The 17,848-nt window shown below is 43.2% G+C and overlaps 1 protein-coding gene across 2 annotated transcripts in view; it reads right to left on the bottom strand.

The window, feature by feature from the left end:
- The window catches only part of LOC135224387 (pre-mRNA-splicing regulator WTAP-like), a 74,403-nt gene that overhangs the window by 36,976 nt on the left and 19,579 nt on the right, over window positions 1-17,848 (bottom strand). For both annotated transcript variants that reach the window (XR_010316713.1, XM_064263343.1), the window contains exon 2: window positions 14,319-14,800. Coding sequence is in view for 1 of the 2 variants with exons in the window: in XM_064263343.1 (XP_064119413.1) it covers window positions 14,319-14,799 (481 nt within the window). In the remaining variant the exon portion in view is untranslated. The remainder of the gene's footprint in view (window positions 1-14,318; window positions 14,801-17,848) is intronic.

The raw sequence follows: 17,848 nt of genomic DNA, 5'->3' as shown, positions 1-17,848 counted from the left end.
CGCTGTGCATGCATCTTTCTCTAGGAAGGTCGTTATTTTCTCGTAGCAACGAGCTATCCTCTCTGGCGACGGAAAAGCCCGAAAAGCCAGAGAAGCTATCCGAATCCCCAGATAGATCCTCTCTTGACTGGGGATTAATTGAGACTTCTGGAAGTTCACCAGAAGTCCCAGAGAACTTGCCAATGTAAGGGTCGTTTGAAGGTCCTCCAGACATCTTTCTTGAGACTCTGCTCTGATTAGCCAGTCGTCGAGATAAAGCGACACCCTCACTCCCTCCAAATGTAGCCACTGCGCCACGTTTTTCATTAACCCCGTGAAAAAACTTGGGGTGCAGTTGATAGGCCGAAGCACAAGGCCTTGAATTGGAAGATGTTTCCTCCCATCATGAATCGTAGATACTTCCGTGAAGAAGGATGGATCGGCACATGAAAGTAAGCGTCCTGAAGGTCTAGAGACACCATCCAGTCCCCTGGACGAAGAGCCGCTAACACTGAGGAAGTTGTCTCCATGGCGAAACTTCCTCTTTTCCACAAAGACGTTCAGGGCGCTTACATCCAACACCGGTCTCCATCCTCCTGAGTTCTTCGGAACTAGGAATAGTCTGTTGTAAAAGCCCGCAGAGCGGGGATCTTTCACTAGTTCTATAGCCTCCTTCTCTAGCATGAGATCTACTGCTAGAGAAAGGGCTTGATTCATGATGGGGTCCTTGTACTTGGCTACCAACTCCCTCGGAGTTGTCGTCAATGGTGGTCTTGACGAGAAGGGAATGAGGTATCCTTTGCTGACAATCGATAGGGACCAATGTCTGCCCCTTTGTGGGCCCAGACGTTGGCAAATTTCAGTAGTCTGGCACCCACTGATGTCTGGAGTCCTTGATCGCTATTTCTTCCCTCTGACTGACTTAGAGAAGGTTTTACCTCTCTTAAAAGGTCTAGTCCCTCTGGTTGCAGAACCTCTGACAGCGGGTCCTCCTCGAAAGGGCTCCTGTCTCAGAGGAGTCTCTTTCTTGGCCTTGGGTTGGAAGACAGAGCGAGGTTTCCTGGCCGCCTGGGCTAACATGTCCTGAGTAGCCTTAGCTGAAAGGGCACTCGAGACATCTTGAATAATTTTCTTGGGGAACAGAAGAGGAGAGAGTTGAGCATACATAAGCGAGGCCCTTTGCGCATGTGACACTGCCTTCGTGAGAAACGAACAGTAGACCGACCATTTCTTAATCACTCCAGCTCCAAACAGTGAGGAGACTTCACTCGATCCGTCTCTCACTGCTTTATCCATGCAAGTGAGGACACAGTTAAGATCTTCAGGAGACAGAGCATCTGGGGTCTGGGTCTTATTAGCCAGAACACCTAAAGACCAATCAAGGAAGTTGAAAACTTCCAGGACTCGGAACATTCCCTTCAGTAGGTGGTCAAGTTCGTTCATTCCCCACGTAGTCTTGGCGGACAAGAGGGCGGAACGACGAGCAGAATCCACCAATGAAGAGAAGTCCGAGTCCGCAGACGAAGGGAGAGCGAGGCCTAAAGGTTCTCCCGATTCGTACCAGAATCCCAATCTGCCAGTCAGTTTGAGACGGAGGGAAAGAAAAAACCGTCTTCCCTTTCTCTTCCTAGAAAGGAGCCATTCCCAAAACCTCTCAGCGCCTTCTTCATGGAAACAGTAGGTTTTCATCCTTACACAAGACGAAACCTTCGACGTCTTCAAAGTGGAGAATAACGAAAGAGGAGAAGGGGGAGCCACAGGAGAAAGGATATCTCCAAACTCTTGCAGGAGTAACTCTGTCAGCCTCTTATAGGAGGAAACAGAGGAGTCTTTTGGTCCTTCTTCTGAGGGTTCCTGTTCTTCCTGAGCTGAAGAGCCCTCATGATCCTTAGAGGCTCGACTATTCTTAAAAGAGTCTCTAGAGGAAGTAAGACGTATACGTCTTGGAGACAATGCTTCAGGAAAGTGTCTACTTGCAACATCCTTCTTGTCTGGAGGAGTGCGTTTCCCAGATTCTTGGAGCCTAACAGGAGTAAGGCGGCAGTCAGGCACAGAGCGCCTGTTTGAAGAAGAACTTCTATCAGGCTCTTGGCGCCTATCCAAAGGAGAGCGGCTACCAGGCGAACAGCGCCTGCCATACGAGAAGCGCCTCCCCAGGCTCTTGGCGCCTGAACCGAGGCGAGAGGATCTCTGGCGACGAGCGCCTACTAGGTGAGCGCCTACAAGGGGAGAAGCGCCTGCTAGGCTCTCGGCGCCTGACTCGAGGCGAGTGAAAGTCGGGAGAAGAGCGCCTGCCAGGCGAAACGCGCCTAACAAGCTCTTGACGCCTGTCCAGCGATGGGCGCCTGTCCGATTTAGGGCGCTTGTCAACCGAGAGTGGAGGCGAGACGAGGAGGCGGCTACGAGGCGAGTAGCGCCTACTAGGCTCTTGGCGCCTGTCAAGGGAGCGATCCTGTCTCGAGAAGAGCGTCTGTAGGGTGAAGATCTCCTACGCGCAGTTTGCTCCTTGTCCGAAGGAGAAACCTGTCTGTCAGGCGAATGTCGCTTAGACGCAGATGTGATCTTGTCCGAAGCAGAAAGCCTCCTGCGAGAATCCGAACGCACAGGTGAGCGCGCCGCTTCCGTCGAATAGCGAGAGTCAGGAGAGGGGAGCCTGGACTTCTTTACAGGAAGCGAGACGTCCTTCCTACGACGAGAAGACACGCAAAGAGAGCCAGCCAGAGCCGAAATCTGCACCTGAAGGTTAGCCAACACCCTTGCAGGAGAATTCACAAACTCGTGAAAGGGTTGACGAGGCTCGATCTCCCCGCCTCGGGGAACGATACTCCTGAGATCTCTTACGCTTCTTCGCTTCCACCTCAGGCTCTTCCGAAAAAACTTCAGGGCTGGAAGGGCGGGCGCAGGGAGCGTTCCAGGCTCTCTTCGAAGGGCGCGAGGCTTCCGAAGAGCTCCATCCTCGTTTAGGAGAAGGCGAAGGCGAAGACGAGAAGCATTGGCGCAAAATTTCTCTCTTGGAGCGATCCAAGGTAGCCTGGGAACGATCAACAGGAGCTACCGAGGGGACGCCTGACCGTTGGGGATGCTCCCTAACCTCCCTGCGGCTTTCGACTTTCCTCCTCCACTGGGACTGGGAGTCTGGAAGGGAGGTCTAGGCCTGGAAGCATTAGGGAGCCGATCAGACGCACCCTCCACTGCACTGGGTTCACTGCACAAATCACTATTGGAATCACTCTTACCTTCTAATTGTTTGATTTTCCTCTCCATACTGCGAATGGTGGCTTTCATGGAGGCCACTTCCGAAGGCGCATCTTCGGCTTCGGTGCAGGGAGCAGGAGCTGAAACTGACAAAGGAGCTACTTCTAAAATAGGATTATCTACATCCAACTCGCTAATACGAGATCTACTACTGCTCCTGGAAGAAGCTTTCCTAACTTTATCCTTTTCAAGCTTCCTCAAGTAGGAAGACAAAGACTTCCATTCATCCTCATTCAGCTTTTCACATTCATTACAAGGGTTATTACAGGTGCATTCATTCCCTCTACACTTCAAACATACCGTGTGAGGGTCTACCGCAGCTTTCGGTAGCCTCACCTTACACTCAGTCATACAACAAACTCTAAACATAGCAGTTTTCTTAGTATCAACATCAGACATCATGAATCCAAGAAAAATCCAAAGAAAAGTCCAATAACTGTCCACAAATCGCGAATGCCAGGCCAAAAGATCGGGTACTTCACCAAAAGTCCGTAGAAACAATCCAGGGCGAAAACGAGAAAAGAATCCAACTGTCAAGAGGTACCGACAACAGGTGTGGTCGACACCGACGACAGAAAAAATCTGGCAAGAAAGGTATGTTGGTTCTTACACCCGCTTCCTAGCGGCGGGTAAGGTAGATCACCTGACCTACCTGTCGCGTTAGCCGCGAGTTTTGAATTCTGTCGTGACGTCAGAGACGTAAGCTAAGTATATGTCTGACAGGAAAGTTCATGTACAAAAATGTTTTTTTTTTTTCAAAATTTCCCCTTAAATCTAAATATTGTTCTAGAGACTTCCAATTTGTTTCAAAATGAAGATAAATGATTGAATATTACTATACTGTAAGAGTTTTAGCTTACAATTGCAGTTTTCGAACATTTCGAACGAGTTAAAGTTGACCGAATGTCGAATTTCTTTATATATTTTTTTATATGCAAATATTTCAAAAATGAGAAAAGCTACAACCTTCATTTATATTTTGGTTGTATTCTACATGAAATTGCGCACATTTTCATATATAAAACTCTATGAAACGCCTAATATGAAACTGAGCAAATATTACGAGAATGCGACGTACGCATTTCGGAGATTTGCGGCGGAGAATCAGCGCGCGGAGGGAAGGAAAGTTTTTTTTTTAAATTCACCATAAATCTAAATATTGTGCTAGAGACTTCAAATTTGTTTCAAAATGAAGATAAATGACTGATTATTACTAGACTGTAAGAGTTTTAGCTTACAATTGCGTTTTTTTTACCATTTCAGTAGAGTCAAAGTTGACCGAACATAGTTTTTTTTTCTATTTATTGTGATTTATATGCAAATATTTTGAAAATGAGAAAAGCTACAACCTTCAGTTATTTTTTGTTGTATTCTACATGAAATAGCGCACATTTTCATATATAAAACTTTATGTAACGGGTAATTTAAAATGGTGCAAACATTGCAACAATCGGACAAAAAAAATTCTTATTTTTTTTCTTAAGTCGAAATATTGCGTTTTTCGACCATTTCGGAAGAGTCAAAGTTGACCAAAGGTTGAAATTTTGGCACTTATCGTTATTTATATGATAATATTTCAAAACTGATAAAAGCTACAATCATGAGTATTTTTTTGTTGTATTCTACATGAAATTGTGCACATTTTCATATACGTATAATACTCCATGCAATGGCTAATTTAAAATGGTGCAAAAATTATGTCAAAGTGAAAAAATAATTTCTGAGATGTGTCACTGATACTTTTTAGTGCTAAGAATGAAATTGGCGCTTGCGCGCCTGCGTAACGATTGTAAACAAAACAACGCCTTGATCCGTGAGCTCCCAGCATCCCCCAAGGCGCGTGATTCAAAAGTTTTCGCCTGGTAGGCCTATAAGTATTTTTCCACAAATTTTAAAAAAATCTTTTTTTATCGACGTACCATACGTCCAATCGGCACCCGACAGACAATTTATGTCGACGTTTAATACGTCCAATCGGCGTTAAAGGGTTAAGAAAATATTTGAGGTGCTGAGAAAAACTATAAAAACACAGCTGAGAAAAACACAAGAGTAAAAGAAAGACATTTCACTGAGCTGGTAGTGTAACACAAGATGAATTGTGAAGACAGCACCTGTGAATTTGAGATAAATTTTGGCATCCATCAAGGATTAATTCTGAAACTTTTAGTTTATCATAGTGTGGAGGAAGCAGAAAAGCAAAGCTACAATGTTAATAGTATAATAATAACAATAATAATAACAATAATAATAATAATAATAATAATAATAATAATAATAATAAAAATAAAAAAAAAAAAAAAAAAAAACAAAAATGTTTTATGAAGGAGTACAGTGGACCCCCTGTATTCGCATTCTCCGGATTCGCGGACTCACACATTTGCAGATTTCTCTCGGGAACGTTTCCCCGCATTATTCGAGGAAAATTCACATATTCGCAGTATTTTTCTATGAAAAATATCCACAAATAACTGGGTTTTTTTTTAGCAATTTCATCATAAAATGCACTTTTTGTGATAAAACTATTAAAAACACCAAGTATCAAAATTTTTAGTGGTTTTTTCTAGTTTTAACTAACAAAATATGCTGTTTTCAGCATTTTTATAGGGGTTCCAACTATTAACGGGTTCTAACTATTCAAAGGGCGGGGGGGGGGGGGGGGGGGGGGGGTGGGGGGTTTGGTACGCATCCCCTGCGAATAAGGGGGACCACTGTAATGGCATAGACGAGGAAAATGATATTGTTATGATACAATAAAGTTTGTTCATACTTACCTGGCAGATATATATATAGCTGTATTTTCTGAAGTCCGACAGAATTTTTAAAACTTCCGACAGACACGCAGGTGGTCGGCACAGGTGGTTAGTACCCATTCCCGCCGCTGGGAGGCGGGTATCAGGAACCATTCCCATTTTCTATTCATAATTTTTATTTCCACTGTCCCCTGAGGGGAGGTGGGTGGGTACTTGATTATATATATCTGCCAGGTAAGTATGAACAAACTTTATTGTATCATAACAATATCATTTTGTTCATGAAACTTACCTGTCAGATATATATATAGCTGAATCCCACCTTTGGAGGTGGGAAGGGACAGAATAGAAGGATTTTGGGAAACAAATGCATGCAGATGATTTACATCTTGGTTCCACCTGTAGCATAGCTGGCTTCGTGGTTACTGCCACGTAAGTCTGCTTGTGCTACTAGAGTTGCCAGCGAGGTAGAGACCTATATAGCTGGTGCACTCCAGATGATCTGTCAACAGGGGCGAGACCACGACGTGACTAGACCATATTGACCATACCATGAGGGCTAAGAAGTAAAATAAATATATATATATATAAATATATATCACCACCTGACCAACCTAGCCAAAGTTAAGGTGTGGTAACTAAGGCTTAAGAGTTAAGAAGTCGCCGTTGTCGGCGACTCAACAACTAAATTAAGAGCTCTTCCTAACCATTTTCTACAGGATAGATGAGTGGTACTTCTTGCCCCCAAGATGTGTCTGCAGACACGTATGGCCCTAGCGAGCAGCAGATCTCATATGCCATCTTCACATCTCGCAGGGAGTGTGAAGTGAACACAGAGTTGCTTCGCTAAAACATGGTACTCAGGATGTTGCTGAGTGCCATGCTCTGTTGAAATGCTTCCGAGGCCGCGCCCTCACCTCGTGAGCATTCAGATAAAAAGATTTCAAATCTTTGTGCAAACACAATGAAGGAGCATTTTGAAAGAACTCCTTAACACTAAAGCCAGGCTGTTCTTCGATATGGGCAAGTCTGGTCTTTTCGGAACACTGCAGATTGCCCGAATGACTTCGACTTTCTTGAGTTTTATGTAGATAAAACTTGAGAGACCCGACAGGGCACAGGACTCTCTCTGGCTCCTGCCCACTAACTTGTGCCATCCTTGCTTCCAAGCTCCTGGCCCAAGGACAAAACGGGTTACCATTCTTAGTCCACAACGGAAGGGTTAGAGAGCACACCGCCTTGTGTTCTCTAAAGCCAAAACTTGTGACGATGGCTTAAAATCTCACTAACCCTCTTTGTCGTATCTAGGGTGGTTAGAAGAAGGCCTTCCTGATCACATGCAAGAAGTTAACAGGTAGGAGAGGTTCGAATGCTTTGACATCAAGAACTTCAGACTACGTCTAAGTTCCATATTGAAAGCTTCGATCTGGACATGCACAGTCAGTCCGTCTGTACTAAAGTCAGGTGACCGACCAGTTGACCAGTCAGACGAATCAAGGACAGCAAGGCTGTACCCTGAAGACCATAAGGCACTATTCTTCGCTGAAGGATGAGTGTCTGGACTGCCTGGGCGATTCAATCTAAGCAAACCTTGGGGGTGTATCACAAGCAACCCAACGTCGTCAGCGAATCAAACTCCTGACTCGAGCTTCTGGTGGCCAGGAGAAAGGAGCGAGGAGCAAAAAGGCGATTCAGTCCCGAAGGAAGAATGCCTGACAGTCCAACCTGGTCTCATGTTACACGATCATCGGGGGTGTATAAACGCCACCGACTTCGTCAACAAGAAACTCAGGGCTACTATATGTCGCCTGATCTCGCACGAGTGTCTGACTCCGAGAAAACAGGTGAGACAAAAAGTAGATGATGAGCGAGGTTCGAGATTCCACAGAACTCAAAGATCGTGAAGGGCTTTGTTGTTTGACAGACGCAAATCTCTGAGCCCAAAGGCCGTCAACAACATATTTGCGTATTCTTTAATAGTTGTGACTGCCAGCTTATCCCATTCTTCAGACGGAAATGGAAGACGGTAATCTTATTCCTGTCAACATCTCGATAGCCTGAACGTAGTCAGACTCAGAGCGGAGATGTATATAGGTAGTTATAGGTACCTTTCGAGTTAGAGTAGACCGACTCTCTCGGAAAAGGTCCTTGGAAAGTGAACTAGGAAGTATGTGACCTCTGTGAATCCAGGCCAACATGGGCGATCAGCGTCATTGTCGCTCCCTGTGACGTCATAAATCCTCTTATTACATTTCCTAAGCGATTGAAAAAAGGGGAAAAGAGACTAAATATCCATCCCCGTTCAATATCATAGGATGGCGTTTAATGGTACCGATCCCGGATCGAGAATAAGGGAGCAGAAAAGAAGAAGCCTCTTCGTCCTCAACATATCGAAGAGAAGAATGAAAGGGCGTCCCTAAAGTCTCCACAACTCTCAACTTACTTCTAAAGAAAGATTCCACTCGGAAGTCAATAGTTGCTGCCGTCGATCTAGACGATTCGTACGGACTTTTGCAATCCTGTAACGAACCTCTAGAGGATCGTTACATTCTACGCCTGTTGTTATAATAGGCTTTCTCGTAAACTCGAACAGGGACCGAGAAGATACTTCTTAAGATATGAGAGAGCTGTGGAATATCAGAGTTGATCTGGACCACTGGTTTCCAAAACTCGTTACGAGGACTGGAGGGACTACCGAATCGCTTTTACTTCTTTCAGATTAAGATCCAAGACATCTGAAACCCTATCCAGATGTCCGGCACCTTCTTTCTATCACCTCAGGTGATAAACGCACTGAGAGATGTTCAGAATCATTCCTAGATCTTGAATAATATTTCAGTTTCCCGGTAGGAAAAAACTGTGGTCTGAATTGCAGTCTATTCGGGGAAACAAACTTCTTCAGGAAGGAAATGGTCCCCAGCAAGCTCATCCATTCCCTCCCCGAGTATGCTTACTTCCCTAATAAGGCTGCGCTTTGCCTAAGCAGGAGAGCATATAAAAGTGCAATGTTGCGGTAGACTCGTAGTTCTATACCGTGCGGTAACGAGCACCGAAAGGATTAAGAGATAACTCTGTTGAACATAGTAAGGCAAAACGAATGCAACGTTTATTCATTCACGTAAGAAATCCCCTCAATCTTAGGCTAAAGTCCGTGATTGTAGGGCAGAGATACAGTTAGTCAGTCAATCCCGCAGGAGAGACGTAACCGCCAGCACAGAGATACGGTTAGTCAGTCAATCCCGCAGGAGAGAGAGACGTAACCTACAGCGCATGACAGCGCCCGATCGGTTACTGGCTCGGTTGGACTGGAGGACAGACACAGCGTGACAGCAGCAGCCAGCAGCTTACGAACGTCGTCTCTTAACTTTATGTCTGGGTTGCCAGCTACCCTATTCTACGAAGAAATAGGTCCGTTATTTTTTGAGCAGAAAGACTCTCAAGCTGGTATATTTAAGCGAAACAGAAAACGCTAAATATATAGATGCGTTTGTGTCGTCAGAACACTACCATACAACGGTAAAAGATAAATCGGAAACTCCTGGAAGGCTGCAGGGAGTAACGATTAAATGTCCTTAAAATAGACAATAGACCTCTCGGTTGCCATCCGAAGAGGTAACTACAGCAAGCGTATATGACTTGAACCAACCAGAAGTAAAATAACGCAAGGCAAAATATGAAATTATATCACAATAAAGTTTGTTCATACTTACCTGGCAGACATATATATAGCTGAATTCGGAAATACAGCTACATACATATCTGACAGGCAAGTTTCATGAACAAAACTTAAGAGAATCGAAGCAGTCAGCTCAAGCTTCTTATGTTACTGGACATAAGCGTTCATTGACGTAGTCTACAAGTCTATTTCTTGTACGAGTCTGCGAATGACGAATGAGAGCTCTTCCGAATCTTGTCAATAAGAGCTTATTCGCTTACGCAATATCAAGTTAATGAGATGTTTGTCAATGAGAACTAACCCATTTACGGGACAAAGAGATATTTTGTCAATGAGGGGATACCCACTTACTTGACAAAACGAAAGTATATTGTCAATGGGGGAAAGTCACTGAATTGACAAAACGTAATCCAGGGAGTCAAGCATTTAATTTTTTCGATTCCCGTCTCAAACGAGGAAGGGGCAAGAATCCTGTTAAGAGACTGGGCTTACGGCAGGTAGAACGACGATGTTCAATTCGGCAGCGTAGTCCCGACTAGAAACTAACAAAATCTATCATCTGAAAAACCCTTTCAGATGGGCTAAAAAGCTTGCAAAATTATCCTGGGAAGAGGAAGAAACTCTCCAACCAGCTTCCTCTCCCGTATCACAACTAATGCCTGCTAAAGCTTAAAATTTATTGGCAGTATGGCAAAGGAAGTCCTGTCTTGCGCTTTCCTGAAGAGCGTCCTTTTGATGAGTGCCTTTGCAAGAATCCCACTGAACGTTGCCGAGAGTCCTGACGTGCAGGACATCGAGCCTTACATAACCCGTAACTGCCTTATCGCAAAGTCTTGACTGCGGTAGTGGCAACTTAAATTTATTGGCAGAATGGCAAAGGTTGCGGTAGAGCAAACGAGATCTTCCCTTGAGCTTTCCTTAACTCCATCCACCTATGCGAAAAGCAATATTAATTGACAGAGACCTCTTGAATTCACGAAACCCGATGTCTTGCTGGGTTTCGAAGAAGAAGTTGTCTGTTCACTTTAAACTTCCTCCGAAGCACTGCCTACTTCACATTCTTAGCAGGTGAGGTAGAAGGTATCACCGGAGGTAGAGATAAACATTCTTTAGGCCCATATCTGAAACAAGAGCTTGAAGAGTTCAACAGAAACGTTCAGCCAGGCGACACACCTGGCGTGCGCTGGTGCACGCTCGGCGTCCACTGGAGCGCGCTCGGCGTCCACTGGAGCGCGCTCGGCGTCCACTGGCGCGCACTTGGCGTCCACTGGCGCGCACTTGGCGTGCACCCGCGCGCGCCTGGAGTCCATCCGAGCGTCCCAGGCGTCCGCTCTCAAAAGCTTCCTGCTACTATGACTTCTCTTACGTATTTCTCGGTGGAAAGACGGACACGAGTTCAGGCGACGTTCGCCTTCTTACTTCTCACTGAAACGCATAACGAGAGAGAGAGAGAGGACGTGAAGCGTCCTCTTCTATAAAGCTTCTATTTAGAGGGCGCGAGTCCTTCCGAAAGCTCCAACCCCTGCATGGGGAGGACGCTTCGGAGGACGAGAAGCAATCTTTTAGGATTCGTGCACGCGCACGCACTTTAGCAGTCTGGGGATTTTCATCAGAAACTGCCGAAGGCACGCCAGATCGGTGGGGGTTCCTTGTAACCCTCCTTAGGCTTTCGACATGCTCCCTCCCCGGGTCCTGGGAGTCAAGCAGAGGTCCCGGCCTAGAGGCGAAACGAGGCCGATCTGACGCACCCTCCACTACACAAGGGGTATCACTGCACTTCTGCACTTCACTTTTACTCTCTAAAGCAAGCACTTTCGATTCTAAGATACGAATCGAAAGAGTATCAGAGAAAGGGCAATTCCTCTACAGACACTGCTTAGGGCCCGAAGGCAACACTGCAGGGTTAGGAGTAACAATTACAGAAGTAGCACTTCACAGCAATGAAGGAGAGCGAGCACCTCTCGTAGACATATTCATAGCCCGTAGGCCATACTACAGGGTTAGGCAAAATAAAGTCTACAGGAAGGTTAGCAGGTTCACTACCCTGACTTTTGTTACTGATTAATTGCGTACATACGAATCATACGTCTTCCTTACGGAATTAGACATGTTTACTGATTAATTGCGTACATACGAATCATACGTCTTCCTTACGGAATAGACAAAGTCTCACACTCCTTACATGACAAATGTCAACAAAGAAGCAAGACCCATACCCCTCGTACATACCAAGTGCGGATCTACCGAAGCTTTCGGTAGCCACACCCTATCTTTGCAGACAACCCCGTCTGAAACTAGCCTAACTAGATTCAGATATTTTATGCAAAAATGAATCATATTCAAATCAATTTAAGATAGCGTATGCCTAGCCACAAATCCCACAAATCCAAGTAAATAAATCAAAAGACAATTAGGATACTTAGGGCAATGAAGTTTCCAAAATCCTAAGACGGAGGTACTGAAAACAGGTGTTTTCAGCACCAGCGACAGAAAAATTATGAATAGAAAATGGGAATGGTTCCTGATACCCGCCTCCCAGCGGCGGGAATGGGTACTAACCACCTGGCCGACCACTGCGTGTGTCGGAAGTTTTTAAAATTCTGTCGGACTTCAGAAAATACAGCTATATATATATCTGACAGGTAAGTTTCATGAACAAACTGATAATTAATGCAAGAAAAACAAAAAGCTTTTTGTAGACTGGAAAAGAGGTAAAGGAAAAGGCACAATAAAATAAGTGGCCATGTGGATGCTGTGGGAAAAGTGTACGGGTGAACTGTACAATGTATCATATGTGACAGTGTGTCCAAACTGACGCTTTTGGTTTGCAAAAATTGCAAAAAGTCTGATTTCGATGGCTGAAATATGTAAGAGGAAAAGAGGAAAGTATGGTATCATGTTGTGGGACGGCAAACTGAAAAAATAAAACATTTCAGTTGCCTTGGAGAAACAGTAGACTGTGGAGCTGGTATTTAGAAGGAAGTAAGAAAAAAGGTAGACACAAATATTTGGATCAAGCACAGTATCAAATAGAAAAGTACAAATGGGCCTCACAATTATGTCCATCCACACTTAAAAATGATACAGAAGATACCGTATGATGTACATATATGAAAACATAAAAACAACTTTGTCACTGACACAAATGCTAACTTTGACAACGAACAGCTCAGGATTATGTCCCAGGTAAGGGAACACCGACTCAATATGTTATTTAGCTTCAAAAGCCTTATGAAGTAACACAAGTTTGTCCTTAGGGTTGATTAGCAGCCCCCTATTCATAGCTAAAAAGGACATGCATATGCACTAGACCAAAGAGTAAATTGTCAAACCATACATTAGACTAAGTGATTTCATGCAGTTAGCTTACAAATTATTATTATAATCAATAAATTTATAAACTCTGACTGGACTTTCTGCAGAGTTCAGGAAATTTAAATGATAGCAATTCCCTCTATATAAGTAAAACCTGGTCTATTCACCAAGGTATATGAACTATCTCTTATGGTTGACACTTGTCCAATTTCTGACAGGTTTCCCAGACATAGAATAGAGTAACAACCATGAGGGGATCATACCAAAAATTTCTTGATGGAAAAGGGGTTAGTACTGTATTTCTTCCCGGGGAAAAGGATACCATTTTCAGCAATTTCCCCTCTTTTAGGATACCTATTGGGAGTTGAGAATCTATAAATGTGACTTTAGTCATATTTGTAGATTACAACAGATTGCTTTCCAGTTGGCATCAGTTGGCATGGGACTTCAGCCACACAACTGAGATATTATGACAGGGAAATCAAAAAGTCATCATTACTGGGATGGCATTACTCTCCAAAATATGTGATATTTGCTCATGGCATCACAGTCCAAGGCAGTCACATCTGATGCAATAATGCAACAGTATGTAATAATAGGCTTTGCAAACTTTGGAATGGGAACCCTGTCTTAGACCAACTTCAAGAAAGAATTTTTAAAAAATTAATAAATCATGTTACACTTTCAGGGAGCAAAACACTGAAGGTCACCGAACAGTCTAAAGACCACAAATATTTTAGAAGATACCTCCACTTAATTTTAAATATATTTTGAGTGCCAAGGTTCAAATCCTCAGTGGCCAGAGATAAATGTGTAAAAGCTATGCAACATAAAAATATTTAAAAAATGACATTAAGAAAACTTAGGCAATAAATTATACATCAAATTACACAATACAGATGGTGAATACAACTTATACTGAGAACTGAATTTCTGTAAAAAATATGTTAGTACTGTATACAGTGTATATGAATTCTACTTGGTCATATTCACTAGATCAATAAAAATCAAGTTGATAGTTCACTGCACGTTGGCCATTGTATTCACAAGTGAAAATATTTTCCAACAAATACCACTAATCCAAATGAAAAAACAAATACTAGTGTAATCCAAGGCCAACAAAGTATTGATTCACACTCCGGGTCACCTTAATCACATCCCATCATTTTATGAATGATTGCAAAACCTCTCCTTTCCCATCAAACTCCAACAAGTTTCCAAGAACTTAGAAGACTATTTTGACAAAGTGAACAATTAACAAGGAAAATATTGCATCACTACAATGTAACTAAGTAACATCAAATCAAATCAGCACAAGATATAAAGAAGAAAAAAACACTAACCTTCTCTTTCTAATGATTCCATTCTGTTCTGTAAGCACTCTAAAAACTTTTCTTGAAGAGTCCATTTTTCTACTAGCTCTTCTTTAGTAATATTGGCTAACTGTTCTGGAGATATATACACACGCTCAGGAGTACAATTTGCTTCTCCACCAACACTACCTTCTTCTTCTGCCTCTTCTTCTGGCGTATCTTGCGGAGTGACTAAAGCAGGTGCTGGAGAGGCCCATGATGGAGCAGGTGTATTAACAGTAGTTGTGACAGTGGATGGTGGCGGAGTGGCCGGTGCAGGTGTTGTGGTGACTGTAGTCGTAGGAGAAGACGGTGCAGAGGGTTCTACTGTAGAAGCACTGACTGTAGTGGTGGTGGTTGTATGTGTTACGCCAGTTACAAAACTAGATGTGGTGATTGCAATTGTGTTAGTTACAGCTGCTGATGCCTCCACTTTTGACACTTGTTCTTCCTCCCCAACGTCTCCACTCATCCTGGAAGAAAAGATATTTTGATAAAGAACGAGTAATTTCAACATGAAATGTAATACAATAAATAAATGAATGACTACTAACATGACATTCATGTGTGTGACTGTGCCCTTTCAAAATGTTTTTCCTTGATATAACACAGTATAGCAATTAGATCCTATAGCCAAAAAAATAATCATAAAACAGTCTCTCAAGTATTTCCCACCAACATAATAAACTATTACAAGGAAAAACTAAAATCACACAAAGGAAAATAAGATACCTTTCCCTGTCTATCATAACACAAAAGTGCTCCTAACTCAACCTTAAATTATGTGATAGAGTACAATATACTTTATCTCAATACAGATACTCTGATGGATGAAGGGCTTTTAATAAAAGAACTTGGTAACATGGACTGGTTCCTGTCAAACAGTAATGATTATCACATTACTATAAAATTCCTGTACCATTATGTAAGCTAAGCTAGTCTCAGTATTGGGAAGGTATTCAGTGAGCAGCAATCATGATTTAAGATGGTTGTCATAAAAAATAATGGCTTTTTATGTAAGTAACTTACCAAGTAATTACATAGCTAAGAATTTCTAAGTATACCGGCAGATAAAATTTGAAAATTGCAATAGTGATTCTTATTTGTTTTGGTGTAGGTAGGTAGCCTTGCTCACTATTGAGGTAGAACAGAAACAACATAGCAGAGAGCTCAATTTATTTCTGCTGACTTCTGACGAAGGTTGTAAGCAGCAGCTATGTGAAATTTGGATTTCATTATTTATGAGTTCTTTATAGTACCATCGGTGAAGTATTACAAACCATTATTTGCACGAAGTAGAAACAATTTTTAATGAATGCAGTAGCTTGGGTCCATTCATGGTGGCTGGTTCTGGGGAAGAAAGCATAGGAAGCATCCCTTCATACCTTCCTATTTGTTTTGAAACTTGGTGTTGGGTCCTAGGGGTCTATGGGTACTCGGTACTGGATAACCTCCAGAGTCGTTGGTAAGGTGGTGGTGTTTTTAAATTATTTGGTATAGGTCGTTGGCATTCTGGTTTTTGTTTTATGGTACTGTGCCCAAGGCAGAGGCAATTATTCAGGTGTTCAGGTTAGTATTACAATACATATTAGTTTTATCATGAAAACGTCATATTGCAATACACTCCCTGAACACCTGAATTAGCACAATTAACACATTTAAAAGGAGGTGGGATCAATCTAAATCAGCCAGACCTGACTACAACATATACGCAGGTAACTCAATATCAACCCACCATGTGTAAAAGTATGTAACCTCACCTAGTTGTCCAACTCGGTAAGTGAAGATGCTTGCGGAGAGAGTACCTCAATGTCAGTCTTGTATCTAAGGTCTCGTCTCAGTCGTAACTGCCTCCCATGTGGTATTCTATACCTCTCATGTATGGAAGGGAAAATGAAGCCTCCCATGTGGATATCTAACCTCTTATGTTTGGAGGAGAAGTTGAGTTGAGAGAAGTCGAGTTCTCAACTGATGAGATGACTGTGCCCAAGAGATGAAGACGTTCCAACATGATGATCGGGATCTGCCTAGCTTCCAAAGACATACGGGAAATACACTTAAAATTAACCCTAACCTACAGAGACTGTAAAGGATCCTAAACTACCACCAAATACCTGACCTCTTAACGGCCTACCAATATGAGGATAATTATAAAATTGAGTTGGCCGCAACAAAGGGACCTAGCGAGTAACCCTTCTCTGAAGAAAAATTGATATCCTTAAGATAAAAAGTAGTGAAAACCAACACCGAATTCCAAGTAGCCGCCTCCAAGATCGCCGACACCAAAAAATTCCTTAATAGAACAGAAGTAGCCATAACCCTGATACTGTGCGCCCCTGGATGCGCAGACCTAGAAAGATCCGAAAAGGATGAAGAACCATCTGATGCTTGAGTGATAACCTCTTGCAAGAAGAAACTAATTAGCATTCTTGGAAACAGGGCGCGATGGACTCCTAGGAGAAATAAATATGGTCCTACAATGAGGTAAAAGTTTCTCCGTGCAGGAAAAAAGAGACTTTGAGAGCTCACACCGGACACAGTCTCATTTCTGACTTGTCACCTCCTATGAAAACCTCTAATGATGAAACTCTAAATGCTCTTGGAAGGGGAATAATTCAGACTCTGACTTTGCCACAAATTCTGGCAAATATGAGAGAAAAATATCCTTCCCCAAAAAAGATACTGTCCTCACCACTGTCTGAATCTCCCCAATCCTCCGTGCTGTCATGAAGCAGATAAAAACAACACCTTCTTAGTTAGCTCTATCAATGATAACGCTTCTAAGGGTTCTAAAGCCGAAGAGCTTTCTCTTCCACAGCTCTCAATTCTCAAAAATTTATGGACTCCTCCCGATCCGGATCCCTCCAAAGACCGCTGGCCTGAGCTTCCTCCAGGGTTGCACCCCAACCCCAATCTGAGGCATATGTATACAGATGAATGTCTGGGAAAGGGTAGTCCAATCTTATGTGATGGGTCAGATACTGTTCTTCTGACCACCACCAAAGATCCTTCAGGCAAGAATCGTCCCAGATTACCACTGCGTTCTCTTCCCGAAAGTCCTAGCGATTCCTGAGACACACTTGCAGAGAACGCATCCAGAGATGAGACTCTGGAACTAGAAGTGAGAGGGAGGACATTCTTCCCAACAAGCTCTTCCACTTTCTCACTGGTTGAGCTCTGTCCAACATGAATATCTCTAGTTGCCGCAGGACAGCCAGAACCTGATCCTGTCGGAAAAACCTTCAAATGACGCATCTGAATTCTCGTCTACCGATGAGGGAGGACCTTCTTCCCAACAAGTTCTTCCACTTTCTCACTGGTTGAGCTCTGTCCGACATGAATATCTCTAGTTGCCGCAGGACTGCCAGAACCTATTCCTGTGTCGGGAAAACTTCAAATGACGCATTTGAATTTCCATCCCCAAATAAGTCTTCACTTGAGTTGGAATAAAAGAGCTCATCGTAATTGACACGTATTCCTAAAGTTTGACACAAGTCCAGTAAGAAATCCCTCGCCTAATT

The sequence above is a fragment of the Macrobrachium nipponense genome, chromosome 12 (assembly GCF_015104395.2).
Source record: "Macrobrachium nipponense isolate FS-2020 chromosome 12, ASM1510439v2, whole genome shotgun sequence".
In the NCBI taxonomy this organism is placed as follows: Eukaryota; Metazoa; Arthropoda; class Malacostraca; order Decapoda; family Palaemonidae; genus Macrobrachium; species Macrobrachium nipponense.
Note: the sequence above shows the minus strand (reverse complement) of the source record. Positions and strands in the feature narration are given on the sequence as shown.